Source organism: Salmo salar, chromosome ssa25 (assembly GCF_905237065.1).
Source record: "Salmo salar chromosome ssa25, Ssal_v3.1, whole genome shotgun sequence".
Lineage (NCBI taxonomy): Eukaryota > Metazoa > Chordata > Actinopteri > Salmoniformes > Salmonidae > Salmo > Salmo salar.
Genome location: NC_059466.1, coordinates 37,252,591 through 37,269,255, shown reverse-complemented (window position 1 = coordinate 37,269,255; position 16,665 = coordinate 37,252,591). Strand labels below are relative to the sequence as shown.

The window sequence follows — 16,665 nt, the reverse complement described above, 5'->3', positions numbered from 1 at the left end:
AGATAACTCTGAAGGGGCTGCAAAGCTCCACAGCGGAGATTGGACTATCTGTCCATAGGACTACTTTAAGCCGTACACTCCACAGAGCTGGACTTTACAGAAGAGTGGCCAGAAAAAAAGCCATTGCTTAAAGAAAGAAAATGAGCAAACACATTTGGTGTTCGCCAAAAAGAATGTGGGAGACTTCCCAAACATATGGAAGAAGGTACTCTGGTCAGATGAGACAAAAATTGAGCATTTTGGCCATCAAGGAAAACGCTATGTCTGGCGCCCCGAGAACACCATCCCCACAATGAAGCACACTGGTGGCAGCATCATGCTGTGGGGATGTTTTTCCATCGGCAGGGACTGAGAAACTGGTCAGAATTGAAGGAATGATGGATGGCGCTAAATACAGGGAAATTCTTGAGGGAAACCTGTTTCAGTCTTCCAGAGATTTCAGACTGGGACAGAGGTTCACCTTCCATCAGGACAATGACCTAGGCCGTCATGACTCTGTTCCTAGGCCGTCATTGAAAATAAGAATTTGTTCTTAACTGACTTGCCTAGTTAAATAAAGGTAAAAAAAGAAAAGAAAAAAAGACCCTAAGCATACTGCTAAAGCAACACTGGAGTGGTTTAAGGGGAAACATCTAAATGTCTTGGAATGGCCTAGTCAAAGCCCAGACCTCAATCCAATTGATAATCTGTGGTATGAATTAAAGATTGCTGTACACCAGCGGAACCCATCCAACTTGAAGGAGCTGGAGCAGTTTTTCCTTGAAGAATGGACAAAAATCCCAGTGGCTAGATGTGCCAAGCTTATAGAGACATACCCCAAGAGACTTATAGCTGTAATTGCTGCAAAAGGTGGCTCTACAATGTATTGACTTTGGGGGGTGAATAGTTATGCACGCTCAAGTTCTGTTTTGTCTTATTTCTTGTTTGTTTCACAAGAAAGAATACTTAGCATCTTCAAAGTGGTAGGCAAGTTGTGTAAATCAAATGATACAAACCCCCCCCAAAACTATTTTAATTCTAGGTTGTAAGGCAACAAAATAGGAAAAATTCCAAAGGGGGTAAATACTTTGGCAAGCCACTTTATCTCCATTGCCTCGTACCCCTGTACATTAACTCAGTACATCTACCCCGTGTATATACTGTAGCCACGTTATCCTTACTCTTTGTGTATTTATTCTAATAGTCGACCGATTAAGAACACATTCTTATTTTCAATGACGGCCGAGGAACGGTGGGTTAACTGCCTTGTTCAGGGGCAGAACGACAGATCTTTACCTTGTTAGTCCAATGCTCTAACCACCTGCCTTACATTGCACTCCACGAGGAGCCTGTGTGGCAGGCTGACAACCTGTTACGCGAGGGCAGCAAGAAGCCAAGGTAAGTTGCTAACTAGCATTAAACTTATAAAAAACAATCAATCTTCACATAATCACTAGTTAAGTACACATGGTTGATGATATTACTAGTTTATCTAGCGTGTCCTGCGTTGCATATAATCGATGCGGTGCCTGTTAATTTCTCATCGAATCACAGCCTACTTCGCCAAACGGGTGATGATTTAGCACTGTCGTTGCACCTAGCCATAAACATCAATGCCTTTCTTTAAAATCAATACACAAGTATATATTTTTAAACCTGCATATTTAGTTAATATTGTCTGCTAACATGAATTTCTTATAATTAGGTAAATTGTGTCACTTCTCTTGCGTTCCGTGCAAGCAGTCAGGGTATATGCAGCAGTTTGGGCCGCCTGGCACGTTGCGAACTGTGTGAAGTCCATTTATTCCTAACAAAGACCGTAATTAATATGCCAGAATTGTACATAATTATGACATAACATTGAAGGTTGTACAATGTAACAGGAATATATAGACTTAGGGATGCAACCCGTTAGATAAAATACGGAACAGTTCCGTATTTCACTGAAAGAATAAACGTTTTGTTTTCGAAATGATAGTTTCCAGATTCGACCATATTAATGACCAAAGGCTCGTATTTCTGTGTGTTATTATGTTATAATTAAGTCTATGATTTGATATTTGATAGAGCAGTCTGACTGAGCGATGGTAGGCAGCAGCAGGCTCGTAAGCATTCAAACAGCACTTTCGTGCGTTTGCAAGCAGCTCTTCGCAATTCTTCAAGCATTGAGCTGTTTATGACTTCAAGCCTATCATCTCCCGAGATTAGGCTGGTGTAACCGATGTGAAATGGCTAGCAAGTTAGCGGGGTGCGCGCTAATAGCTTTTCAATAGGTGACGTCACTTGCTTTTTTTGGTCCACCAATAATCGGTATCGGTGTCGGCGTTGAAAAATCACAATCGGTCGACCTCTAATTTATTCCTTGTGTTATTTTTTAAATTATTTTTATAATTTTCTCTCTGCATTGTTGGGAAGAGCCCTTCAGTAAGCATTTTACTGTTACAAGGCATTTGACAAATATAATTTGATTTAGAGCAGAGTGGCTGTTCAAACTGCTAAACACCATCCCATCACACACACACCCCAACCTCCCCCATTTGATTCAAATCAAATGTTATTTGTCACATGTGCCGAATACAACAGGTGTAGACCTTACAGTGAAATGCTTATTTACAAGCCCTTAACCAACAATGTAGTTTTAAGAAAATACATTAAAAAAGTAAGAGATAAAAATAACAAATAATTAAAGAGCAGCAGTAAAATATCAATAGCCGGGCTATATACAGGGGGTACCGGTACAGAGTCAAATTATATATATTTTTTTGCTTTGCTTGCCTTTCCTATACTGGTGATCCAGCACGCAGGCCCAGGAATTGTCAAGGCACGGACAGACCGGTAGGTTTGTCGAGCATCTGCCGGACTAAAATGTAGATGGGTGGGTGTTACACCGGAACTAGTACACTATAAGTGGGGTGTATGGGGACATCATTAAGTGTGACACAAGATGTACCATGTATGAAATGATAATGGCAAACTAAACATTGGACATTTACACCGGCAGTAACGTTGTCAGACTCCCTTATTTCTCCCACGCACCTCTGACCAAAGTGCCGTCTAATTTGCAAACCGAGTGAAAACTGCAAACCGATTCTACATGTAGAAGCGGACTTCGGTCAGTCGGTTGGTCGCCTAGATGGCTATTCTAGGTAGATAGGCTTGGCCTGCCCTGCTAGGTGGCTCTGCTAAACCAAGAGGATGATGAGTAGGCCAGGTCTACATTAGCTCAGTACTGCCTGTATACTGGAGCTCACAGTGATGTTATCTCAATATAACACTAACTTGTGAATGAGCAATAACAAATGAATCTGTCTCTCTCTCTCTTCAGTAATTTGATATCCTTCTTTCAGAGTATGCGAATAATTTTTTTTTTTTAAACTTGGCCAGGATCAATCTCCAACCCCCCTCCCACTCTCTCTTTCTCCCTCTCTTCAATTCAAATGGACTCCTCCCTTCTCCCAGCTTTCTCTCTCTCTCTCTCTCTCTTATCTCCATCACCCTGCTTCCCCTTTAGTCTCTATCTTCCTTTCCTGTCAATCCCCTCTATCTCTCCTTCTCTTCCCTCACCACAGTACTCCAGGGAGACTGGTGATGTAGACAGACTCCTGACACAACAGAAGTGTGATCACACACGCTGGATCTGCACTGCCCTACACACACACACACACACACACACACAGTCTGCAGAGATGTACAGCTCTTTGGAGTGATGTGTGACAAAGCCCAGACACACAGAGACAAGGAAGGATTAATCTAAGGGTTCTCGATCAAATCAAAATCAAATGTTATTTGTCACATGCGCTGAATACAACAAGTGTAGACCTTACAGTGAAATGCTTACTAAAAAGCCCTTTTAACTCTATTTTCTTAAAACGGCATTGTTGGTTAAAAAAATCTTTACTAAATAAAGTAAAAAAAATGAAAAATAGCCAAATAAAATTACAATAATGAGCCTATACACAGGGGGTACCGGTAACGAGTCAATGTGAAGGGATCCAGGTTAGTTGAGGGGGGTCAATGCAAATAGTCCAGGTGGCCATTTGATTAAATATTCAGTAGTCTTATGGCTTGGCGGAATAAGCTGTTAAGGAGCCTTTTGGACATAGACTTGGTGCTTCGGTACCACTTGCTGTGTGGTAGCAAAGAAAACAGGAGTCTTTGCCAATTTTTTGGGCCTTCCTCTGACACCGCCTAGTATATAGGTCCCAATATGTAGGTCTAACGCACTACCCTCTGTAGCGCCTTACAGTCGGATGCCGAGCAGTTGCCATACCAGGCGGTGATGCAACCAGTCAGGATGCTCTCGATGGTGCAGCTGTATAACTTCTTGAGGATCTGGGGACCAATTAAACATATTTTCAGTCTCCTGAAGGGGAAAAGGTGTTGTCATGCCCTCTTCACGACCTAATTGGTGTGTTTGGACCATGATAGTTTGTTGGTGATGTGGACACACACACACATCACACACTGTTCCTGACACTCTCACTGTAATGCACACACACTGTTAGAATTGTGCAACACAAACAGAGAGATAAGAAAGTGCTCTGCACAGAATGGTACAAAGCTCTAGAACTACAACAGCAGTGCACAAGTTATGTCTAGTGTGTATATGTGCATGTGTGTGTGTCTGTTCAGAGGTGAGTTAACAGCACAACCCATCATTAAGGCTGTGATACCATCCGATTGAGCTTGTAGATAAGGCGACTTTTAAAGGCAAAATTACCGCGTTCGCAGGAGATTGCATTCAAGGTAACAATGCCGATGTCGGCTCAATTGGAAATTCCCTTTAAATGTCAAGCGTACAGTGCATTCGGAAAGTATTCAGACCACTTGACTTTTTCCACAGTTTGTTACGTTACAGCTTTATTCTAAACTGGATTAAATCGTTTTTTTTCTCATCAATCTACACACAATACCCCATAAGGTCAAAGCAGATTAATAATAACAAATAAAATAAAAATACATTTACATAAGTATTCAGACCCTTTACTCAGTACTTTGTTGAAGCACCTTTGGCAGCGATTACAGCCTCAAGTTTTCTTGGGTATGATGCTACAAGATTGGCACACCTGTATTTGGCAAGTTTCTCCCATTCTTCTCTGCAGATTCTCTCAAGCTCTGTCAGGTTGGATGGGGAGCTTGCTGCACAGCTATTTTCAGGTCTCTCTAGAGATGTTCGATCGGGTTCAAGTCTGGGCTCTGGCTGGGCCACTCAAGGACATTCAGAGACTTGTCCCGAAGACAATCCTGCATTGTCTTGGCTGTGTGCTTAGGGTTGTTGTCCTGTTGGAAGGTGAACCTTCGCCCCCAGTCTGAGGTCCTGAGCGCTCTGGAGCGGGTTTTCATCAACAATCTCTCTGTACTTTGCTCCGTTCATCTTTGCCTCAATCCTGACTAGTCTCCCAGTCCCTGACACTGAAAAACATCCCCATGATGCTGCATTCTTCACCGTAGGGATGGTGCAAGGTTTCCCCCAGACGTGACGCTTGGCATTCAGGCCAAATAGTTCCATATTGGTTTCATCAGACAAGAGAATCTTGTTTCTCATGGTCTGAGAGTCTTTAGGTGCCTTTCGGCTAACTCCAAGAGGGCTGTCATGTGCCTTCTACTGAGGAGTGGCTTCCGTTTGGCCACTCTACCATAAAGGCCCAATTTGTGGAGTGCTGCAGAGATGGTTGTCTTTTGGGAAGGTTATCCAATCTCCACAGAGGAACTCTAGAGCTCTGTCAGAGTGACCATCAGGTTCTTGGTCACCTCCCTGACCAAAGCCCTTCTGCCCCGATTGCTCAGTTTGGCCGGGCAACCAGCTCTAGGAAGAGTCTTGGTGGTTCAAAACTTCTTCCATTTAAGAATGATAGAGGCCACTGGTACCCTTCCCCAGATCTGTGCCTCGACACAATCCTGTCTGAGCTCTACAGACAATTCCTTTGACCTCACGGCTTGGTTTTTGCTCTGTCAACAGTGGGACCTTATGTAGACAGGTGTGTGCCTTTCCAAATGATGTCCAATCAATTAAATTGACCACAGGTGGACTCCAATCAAGTTGTCAAATCATCTCAAGGATGATCAATGGAAACAGGATGCATCTGAGCTCAATTTTGAGTCTCATAGCAAAGGGTCTGAATACTTATGTAAATAAGGTATGTGATGGAAAATGTTGGTGCTTTTTTATTCATACATTTCTGTGTTCTCCGTTTGTGCTTTTCTATAAACCAATGTGTGTTCATGCAAGTGACTGATTGAACGAATCCTCACTATCAGTGTCTGCAATTTGGCAGTACACCCAGACCCTTGTTTTGGGAAAGGGATATCTCAGTTTCAAGGTCTCAGCTTAGAGAGAAGCCCTGTGAGGTATTGGTCTGTCACATGCATGACCCAGTATTGGTCTGTCACATGCATGACCCAGTATTGGTCTGTCACATGCATGACCCAGTATTGGTCTGTCACATGCATGACCCAGTATTGGTCTGTCACATGCATGACCCAGTATTGGTCGGTCATTGAATGAAGCAAACGTTAATGATTAATTAATTATGAATAAGCTAAATCATGCAAATATGACTTGTCTGCAGTATATAGAAGAACTAAAACAGGACTGTCCCGTTAGAGCTCCTGACAGACGTTCACTAAGTTTGTTGGAACCTCTCCAGTACGCTGACAATAATTCATTTAACATTGAGTGTCATGGTGTTTCCACAACAGGTTTTTCTGTTTTTGATTTTGTATAAATTTGCCAACATTTCCAACAACCTGTTTTCACTTCGTCATTATGGGGTAGTGTGTGTAGATTGTTGAGGACATTTTTTATTTAATCCATTTTAGAGCGAGGCTGTAACGCTACAAAATGTGGAAAAAGTCAAGGGGTCTGAATACTTTCCAAAGGCACTGTAGCACAGTTTTGTAATGAATCCCGGCCTAAGCCTCCCTGTCCTTCCATCTGCCCTCTACCGAAACTATCCAGTAAGTTCCTTCTCTATTCACCTCCTCATCTCTCACTACGCCACATCTTTACCTTCTCTCTGTTAGTCACACACACACACACACACGCGATTCACACACACACACACACGATGCTCACACAGAGCTGAACTTCAGAATTAAAACACACACATTGATTTATTATCCTTGTGAGGACCAAACAATTGATTCCCATTCAAAATCCTATTTTCCCTAAACCTAACCCTTAACCTAAGCTTAACTCCTAACCCTAATTGTAACCCTAACTCCTATGCCTAAAATAGCCCTGTACCTTGTAGGGACTGGCGAAATGTCACCACGTGTCTGAATGTTCCTTATTTTACTATCCTTATAAGGACTTCTGGTCCTCACAAGGATAGTAAAACCAAAAATGTAGTAACACACACACAGCTATATGTAGAGGTAAATGCCAGCCAGCTGTATTACACTCCATGTTACAGCAGATCACTTCCCTCACGTCTCCCTGTAACTGAATTCACTCCATATATCTCCCACTCACTGACAGAAGGAGAGCAGCAGGAGACACCACTTACAGATGCCAGTCACTGTAATAGATGTAAAATAGTTATTTCTCCAGTAAGGAAGAGGTGGAAGGATGAAAAGGAAGAGAGAGTAGAGGAGGAGTAAAGGGAAAAGAGACTGAGAAGAGAAACATCTTTAATATGACTCACATGAGACCCCTAATCACGCAGACACATACACACACACTGTTACCTAGGCAACTCTTAGTCATGGGGGCACAATGTTACTGTAAAACAATCTATTGTGATCTCAACTAAGATGGGCCCTTAGTGACATTGTCATATCTGAAAGTTTGGACACCAGCAGCAGCTCAGAACCTGCCCTCTAACTTTTAACGCCTGGTACCTGTGTGTTCTGTGGTGGAGTAGGCCAGGGAGAAGCCCCGCCCACTTTGGTGGGTCCCACTCATAAACTGGACGGTGACCTGGTTCCCACTGGACAGGATGAGATCAGGAACATTCAGGCCCAGACCACAGAACTTCACTAGAGGAGGAGAGGGTCAGTTCAATAGCATAGAACTCGCTAGTTCCATAATCCTACCTTGGCGTTACAACTTCATCTTGTACTCTGAACAAGATGTTATTATCTACATTCATACAGTGGTACAGACAGTGTTATTCTATTGATATGTCTGTCATATACTGACACTGTCATATAGTGATTGCTATTGATTATGCACAGTATATTTCATACCCCTCCCCCTTCCTGATGATCTCCCTCCCTCCTTCCCCATTTCCCTCTCTCACCTATCTGGGTCCTACGCGGTCCTATACCATCGTAGATCCTGAGGTAGTTGACCTGACAGTTGTTATCCTCTATGTCCAGGTCAGCGAAGCGGAAGTGGAGCCTCCGGCCCTGCGGCACGCTGATCTCCCACTCACACACCGTGTGGTTAGGGTACGTACCAGGGTAACCCAGAGACGACAGGCTCCCACTGCAGGGGCCCAAAACACTGAGGCCACAGCCATCGCCTGCAGGGACACACATACACACAATGAGTGACGGCTGGACACATATACATACATCAAAGGAGGCTGGTGAGGGGAAGACGGCTCAAAGATGATGGCTGAAATGGAATGATATCAAGCAACTAAGTGTTGTATGTGTTTGATACCATTCCATTAACTCTGTTCCAGGCATTAGTATGAGCAGTCCTCCCAAATTAAGGTTATACCAGCCGCCTGTGACATAGTTGAAGTCGGAAGTTTACATACACTTAGGTTGGAGTCATTAAAACTCATTTTTTCAACCACTCCACAAATTTCTTGTTAACAAACTATAGTTTTGGCAAGTCGGTTAGGACATCTACTTTGTGCATGACAAGTAATTATTCCAACAATTGTTTACAGACCGATTATTTCACTGTATCACAATTCCAATGGGTCAGAAGTTTACATACACTAAGTTGACTGTGCTTTTAAACAGCTTGTAAAATTCCAGAAAATGATGTCATGGCTTTAGAAGCTTCTGATAGGCTAATTGACATAATTTGAGTCAATTGGAGGTGTACCTGTGGATGTATTTCAAGGCCTACCTTCAAACTCAGTGCCTCTTTGCTTGACATCATGGGAAAATCAAAAGAAATGCTGACCTCAGTAAAAAAAATTGTAGACCTCCACAAGTCTGGTTCATCCTTCATAGCAATTTCCAAACGCCTGAAGGTACCACGTTCATCTGTACAAACAATAGTACACAACTATAAACACCATGTGACCACACAGATGTCATAGCGCTCTGGAAGGAGACGCGTTCTGTCTCCTAGAGATGAACGTACTTTGGTGCGAAAAGTGCAAATCAATCCAAGAACAACAGCAAAGGACCTTGTGAAGATGCTGGAGGAAACAGGTACAAAAGTATCTATATCCACAGTAAAACGAGTCCCATATCGACATAACCTGAAAGGCCGCTAAGCAAGGAAGAAGCCACTGCTCCAAAAAAAGCCAGACTACGCTTTGCAACTGCACATGGGGACAAAGATCGTACTTTTTGGAGAAACGTCCTCTGGTCTGATGAAACAAAAACAAAACTGTTTTTCCATAATGACTATCGTTATGTTTGGAGGAAAAAGGGGGATGCTTGCAAGCCAGAGAACACCATCACAACCATGAAGCACGGGGTGGCAGCATCATGTTGTGGGGGTGCTTTGCTGCAGGAGGGACTGGTGCACTTCACAAAATAGATGGCATCATGAGGCAGGAAAATTATGTGGGCATATTGAAGCAACATCTCAAGACATCAGTCAGGAAGTTAAAGCTTGGTCGCAAATGGGTCTTCCAAATGGACATTGACCCCAAGCATACTTCCAAAGTTGTGGCAAAATGGCTTAAGGACAACAAAGTCAAGGTATTGGAGTGGCCATCACAAAGCCCTGACCTCAATCCCATAGAAAAATTGTGGGAAGAACTGAAAAAGCATATGCGAGCAAGAAGGCCTACAAACCTGACTCAGTTACACCAGCTCTGTCAGGAGGAATGGGCCAAAATTCACCCAACTTATTGTGAGAAGCTTTTGGAAGGCTACCCGAAATGTTTGACCCAAGTAAAACAATTTAAAGGCAATGCTACCAAATACTAATTGAGTGTATGTAAACTACTGACCCACTGGGAATGTGATGAAAGAAATAAAAGCTGAAAGAAATAATTCTCTCTACTATTATTCTGACATTTCACATTCTTAAAATAAAGTGGTGATCCTAACTGATCTAAGACAGGGAATTTTTACTATTATTAAATGTCAGGAATTGTGAAAAACTGAGTTTAAAGGTATTTGGCTAAGGTGTAGGTAAACTTTTGACTTCAACTGTACATGTATCTATCAACACATAATGGGTGAATGTAGCCAATATTCACATAAGGGTTGTGTTACACAAATACTGTACACACACATTATGGGTAACTGTAGAACTGGAGATATCAGTGGGATAGACGTAGACACTTTCAGACTTTGAACAGCGGACAGGAGAGGATGAGGGGTTAGGATTTCACCATCACTGTTTAGTTATCTGGATACCAACAGAGTTCTGCGGACAAATCTACTGCAGCTGACTTTGGCCAACCGGAACCCTGTTCTTTGGCTTTACCTTTAACCCTGTCGTATATTGTACGGGACAGAGAATTTGTCCGAAATCCCAATCCCTTCACCAGGTAGGTGTTGCCATATGGCATACACTTCCTTTAATCCATTTAAAGTCAAGCTGGAGTCTGCCACATTTTGCTACAATGTACAGATCTGCAACCATTGAGAGGTTAGGAGCTATACTGGAACAGGCTAGGGGTTAATGAGCTATAGGGGAACAGGCTAGGGGTTAATGAGCTATAGGGGAACAGGCTAGGGGTTCATGAGCTATAGGGGAACAGGCTAGGGGTTAATGAGCTATAGGGGAACAGGCTAGGGGTTAATGAGCTATAGGGGAACAGGCTAGGGGTTAATGAGCTATAGGGGAACAGGCTAGGGGTTAATGAGCTATAGGGGAACAGGCTAGGGGTTAATGAGCTATAGGGGAACAGGCTAGGGGTTAATGAGCTATAGGGGAACAGGCTAGGGTTAATGAGCTATAGGGGAACAGGCGAGGGGTTGGGAGCTATAGGGGAACAGGCTAGGGTTAATGAGCTATAGGGGAACAGGCTAGGGTTAATGAGCTATAGGGGAACAGGCTAGGGGTTGGGAGCTATAGGGGAACAGGCTAGGGTTAAGGAGCTATAGGGGAACAGGCTAGGGGTTGGGAGCTATAGGGGAACAGGCTAGGGGTTGGGAGCTATAGGGGAACAGGCTAGGGGTTAGGAGCTATAGGGGAACAGGCTAGGGGTTGGGAGCTATATGGGAACAGGCTAGGGGTTTGGAGCTATAGGGGAACAGGCTAGGGGTTAGGAGCTATAGGGGAACAGGCTAGGGTTAATGAGCTATAGGGGAACAGGCGAGGGGTTGGGAGCTATAGGGGAACAGGCTAGGGTTAAGGAGCTATAGGGGAACAGGCTAGGGTTAATGAGCTATAGGGGAACAGGCTAGGGGTTGGGAGCTATAGGGGAACAGGCTAGGGTTAAGGAGCTATAGGGGAACAGGCTAGGGGTTGGGAGCTATAGGGGAACAGGCTAGGGGTTGGGAGCTATAGGGGAACAGGCTAGGGGTTGGGAGCTATATGGGAACAGGCTAGGGGTTTGGAGCTATAGGGGAACAGGCTAGGGGTTAGGAGCTATAGGGGAACAGGCTAGGGTTAAGGAGCTATAGGGGAACAGGCTAGGGTTAAGGAGCTATAGGGGAACAGGCTAGGGTTAAGGAGCTATAGGGGAACAGGCTAGGGGTTAGGAGCTATAGGGGAACAGGCTAGGGGTTAGGAGCTATAGGGGAACAGGCTAGGGGTAATGAGCTATAGAGGAACAGGCTAGGGTTAATGAGCTATAGGGGAACAGGCTAGGGTTAATGAGCTATAGGGGAACAGGCTAGGGGTTAGGAGCTATAGGGGAACAGACTAGGGGTTGGGAGCTATAGGGGTACAGGCTAGGGTTTAGGAGCTATAGGGGAACAGGCTAGGTGTTAGGAGCTATAGGGGAACAGGCTAGGGTTAATGAGCTATAGGGGAACAGGCTAGGGGTTAGGAGCTATAGGGGAACAGGCTAGGGGTTGGGAGCTATAGGGGAACAGGCTAGGGGTTGGGAGCTATAGGGGAACAGGCTAGGGTTAAATGAGCTATAGGGGAACAGGCTAGGGTTAAATGAGCTATAGGGGAACAGGCTAGGGTTAATGAGCTATAGGGGAACAGGCTAGGGTTAATGAGCTATAGGGGAACAGGCTAGGGTTAAGGAGCTATAGGGGAACAGGTTAGGGGTTAGGAGCTATAGGGGAACAGGCTAGGGTTAAATGAGCTATAGGGGAACAGGCTAGGGTTAAGGAGCTATAGGGGAACATGCTAGAGGTTATGAGCTATAGGGGAACAGGCTAGAGGTTATGAGCTATAGGGGAACAGGCTAGGGGTTAATGAGCTATAGAGGAACAGGCTAGGGTTAAGGAGCTATAGGGGAACAGGCTAGGGTTAATGAGCTATAGGGGAACAGGCTAGGGTTAAGGAGCTATAGGGGAACAGGCTAGGGTTAAGGAGCTATAGGGGAACAGGCTAGGGTTAAGGAGCTATAGGGGAACAGGCTAGGGGTTGGGAGCTATAGGGGAACAGGCTAGGGTTAATGAGCTATAGGGGAACAGGCTAGGGTTAATGAGCTATCGGGGAACAGGCTAGGGTTAATGAGCTATAGGGGAACAGGCTAGGGTTAATGAGCTATAGAGGAACAGGCTAGGGTTAATGAGCTATAGGGGAACAGGCTAGGGTTAATGAGCTATAGGGAAACAGGCTAGGGTTAATGAGCTATAGGGGAACAGGCTAGGGGTTGGGAGCTATAGGGGAACAGGCTAGGGTTAATGAGCTATAGGGGAACAGGCTAGGCTTAATGAGCTATAGGGGAACAGGCTAGGGTTAATGAGCTTAGGGGAACAGGCTAGGGTTAATGAGCTATAGGGGAACAGGCTAGGGTTAATGAGCTATAGGGGAACAGGCTAGGGGTAATGAGCTATAGGGGAACAGGCTAGGGGTTGGGAGCTATAGGGGAACAGGCTAGGGTTAATGAGCTATAGGGGAACAGGTTAGGGTTAGGAGCTATAGGGGAACAGGCTAGGGGTTAGGAGCTATAGGGGAACAGGCTAGGGTTAATGAGCTATAGGGGAACAGGTTAGGGTTAGGAGCTATAGGGGAACAGGCTAGGGTTAAATGAGCTATAGGGGAACAGGCTAGGGTTAATGAGCTATAGGGGAACAGGCTAGGGTTAATGAGCTATAGGGGAACAGGCTAGGGTTAAGGAGCTATAGGGGAACAGGCTAGAGGTTATGAGCTATAGGGGAACAGGCTAGAGGTTATGAGCTATAGGGGAACAGGCTAGGTGTTAGGAGCTATAGGGGAACAGGCTAGGGGTTAATGAGCTATAGGGGAACAGGCTAGGGGTTAATGAGCTATAGGGGAACAGGCTAGGGGTTAATGAGCTATAGGGGAACAGGCTAGAGGTTATGAGCTATAGGGGAACAGGCTAGAGGTTATGAGCTATAGGGGAACAGGCTAGGGGTTAATGAGCTATAGGGGAACAGGTTAGGGGTTGGGAGCTATATGGGAACAGGCTAGGAGCTATAGGGGAACAGGCTAGGGTTAATGAGCTATAGGGGAACGGCTAGGGTTAAGGAGCTATAGGGGAACAGGCTTGGGTTAATGAGCTATAGGGGAACGGCTAGGGTTAAGGAGCTATAGGGGAACAGGCTGGGTTTAAATGAGCTATAGGGGAACAGGCTAGGGTTTGTGAGCTATAGGGGAACAGGCTAGGTGTTAGGAGCTATAGGGGAACAGGCTAGAGTTAATGAGCTATATGGGAACAGGCTAGGTGTTAGGAGCTATAGGGGAACAGGCTAGGTGTTAGGAGCTATAGGGGAACAGGTTATGGGTTGGGAGCTATGGGGGAACAGGCTAGGGTTAAATGAGCTATAGGGGAACGGGCTAGGGTTAAATGAGCTATAGGGGAACAGGCTAGAGGTTAGGAGCTATTGGGGAACAGGCTAGGTGTTAGGAGCTATAGGGGAACAGGCTAGGGTTAAATGATCTATAGGGGAACAGGCTAGGGGTTAGGAGCTATAGGGGAACAGGCTAGGGTTAATGAGCTATAGAGGAACAGGCTCGGGGTTAGGAGCTATAGGGGGACAGGCTAGGTGTTAGGAGCTATAGGGGAACAGGCTAGGTGTTAGGAGCTATAGGGGAACAGGCTAGGAGCTATATGGGAACAGGCTAGGAGCTATAGGGGAATGGGCTATGGCTTTTTCTGTTGACCAGCGATAACAGTGGACAGTCATACATTATGGCGGCCTGGCTGGTGTTATGTAACATCACTGACACTGGCTGGACATTAGCCAGATGAACTGGACAAAAACACAGTGGCCTCCCCATCCCGCTGGACTTCGAGAGAAGCAGCTTTCGGATCAGTTTACACCAACACTAACCAAACACTGTGCTCAACCACCAACGTTTCCAAACCCCTTTCCAACCGTTCAAGTGTCAGTTGGAGAAGTGCAATACGTTTCTAAACCACGTGCACATTAACCTAGTTCGCGGGATTAAGACGATTTGTTAACTCGTTACTCCCTGTAATGCCACGATAAATTGATATGAGGATGTTTACCCCTCTCTACTACGTCAACCCCTCGGCAAAATTCTACCAAATTGTAATATAGCTGTCTCTTTCATTACCTGATATCCTGCCCACGAATGACTAGTGTTTATTTTGCGGTCTACCCTTTATATATAGGCTGTGGGCTACACTTCAATAACCCATTTCAATGACTAACAAACTACTTGGACTAAAGAGGAACTTTTCCAGTCTGTGATTCTGGCTACATATTTGGGATAGGGGAGAGAACGAGCCATGTAAGGTAGGCCATCTGGCGATACAGTGTCTGCTTTGCTCCCCTTGCTGAGGACAACAAAATAATCTCTGCCGCTTGACTATCGACCACTGCGTCATAACCACGTATAGCTAGCAGCACACTATATGTATCGAGTTTGTAACACTTTTATTACACTTGGTTACATTGAGTGGCACCGACCGACACCAACCTTGCTGCGCTCGACTGCTTCTGGCGGTGAGGATGATGACAGTCGACAAGAAGAAAAGCCTGGTCCCTGTCGGTCCCCTGCCCACCATTACCGCTCTGCCCATAGCAGCCTGCAGTCTGAATGCATAATGCACGCTTTTACACCGGTGAACTCCAAGTTTAGTCCACACAAGCAGTTTAAAACGCCGCTTCCCAAAACCTCCGTCTTCCGTCAAATTAACCCTTGCTTCCTTCCGCGCTCTGAAACCGCCGACACTCTCCACTCTCTGAAATCACTGCGCGGTCGCGTTTAGCTTCGTTTCCAACTGAATCTGAAGAAACATTATCCAATCGGCTGTGGAACGACTTCCTCCACTTCCGCCCCTCCTCCCACATTGCAATAGGAATCCCCTAGTCCACCAAGTGGTGTGATGGAATAAAAAATATTACACCGTGACTTTCCCCTGCGCTCCTGTGAGCAGCCTGTAACGAGTTTTCCCCGTTGGACATGGTAGGCAGGGCCGGCTCTAGCATTTTGGGGGCCCTAAGCAATATTTGTTTTCCCTCCACCTCGAGGAAAATAACATTTTGTGGCCCCCTCTTTAGCGCTGAGATAACATTTTAAGTTAATTTCCTGCAATTCTACACATTTTTCCATGTATGTACACAGCAAAATGGCCAGTGTTCTTTTCAATGTAACATGTGTTGATTCAGGATTTAAATTCACTCTGAGTGAAATTAACACTGTGGTGTAAAGTAACCCCAGTATTAACCAGAAATGTTTTACACTGCAGAGTCAGATCAAAACCACACCCATCTTATATTTTCCAGCATGCTATTTTTTATTTATTTAAGTCACAGTTCTCAATTGCTTAGACAATTCCTGGAACAACTCACCATTCTCTCAAATATTCACACACACAATTTTAAAAAACACACCCAACGGTACAAACAGCTAACTTCTGGGTCCCAAATCAAACTTTGCCCTCAGACAACACAAGCTGTCAAAACAAACAGTCATGAAGTTACACACTGAAGGGATTAATTCAAAACACTGCTACCAAAATGTTTAGAATAGGATTTCAGATAAATAACTTGGAATTTTGTAAAATCACAGCACTGACTATCCAGATAACCCTTTCAGGAACACCCTGACGTGAGAAATTCAAAACAGTACTGTAATAAATACCTTACATAAGTGGATAAGGGAATACTACTGTATATGCTGTTTTGGTCAAAAACCTGACCTTTGAAACGTCACACTGACAAATCAAATCAAATGTATTTATATAGCCCTTCTTACATCAGCTGATATCTCAAAGTGCTGTACAGAAACCCAGCCTAAAACCCCAAACAGCAAGCAATGCAGATGTAGAAGCACGGTGGCTAGGAAAAACTCCCTAGAAAGGCCAAAACCTAGGAAGAAACCTAGAGAGGAACCAGGCTATGAGGGGTGGCCAGTCCTCTTCTGGCTGTGCCGGGTGGAGATTATAACAGCACATGGCCTAGATGTTCAAATGTTCATAAATGACCAGCATGGTCAAATAATAATAATCATAGTAGTTGTCGAGGGTGCAA

At 44.7% G+C, this 16,665-nt stretch overlaps 1 protein-coding gene across 2 annotated transcripts in view; it reads right to left on the bottom strand.

Moving 5' to 3' along the window:
- LOC106586701 (discoidin, CUB and LCCL domain-containing protein 2) overlaps positions 1 to 15,545 on the bottom strand; it is a 41,203-nt gene extending 25,658 nt beyond the window's left edge. For both annotated transcript variants that reach the window (XM_045707368.1, XM_014174247.1), the window contains exons 1-3: positions 15,110 to 15,545; positions 8,223 to 8,447; positions 7,822 to 7,959 (exon numbers count right to left, since the gene is read on the bottom strand). In XM_045707368.1, coding sequence (XP_045563324.1) covers positions 7,822 to 7,959; positions 8,223 to 8,447; positions 15,110 to 15,212 — 466 coding nt within the window. In that variant the 5' untranslated portion in view covers positions 15,213 to 15,545. The remainder of the gene's footprint in view (positions 1 to 7,821; positions 7,960 to 8,222; positions 8,448 to 15,109) is intronic.
- Between the last annotated feature and the right edge of the window lie 1,120 nt (positions 15,546 to 16,665).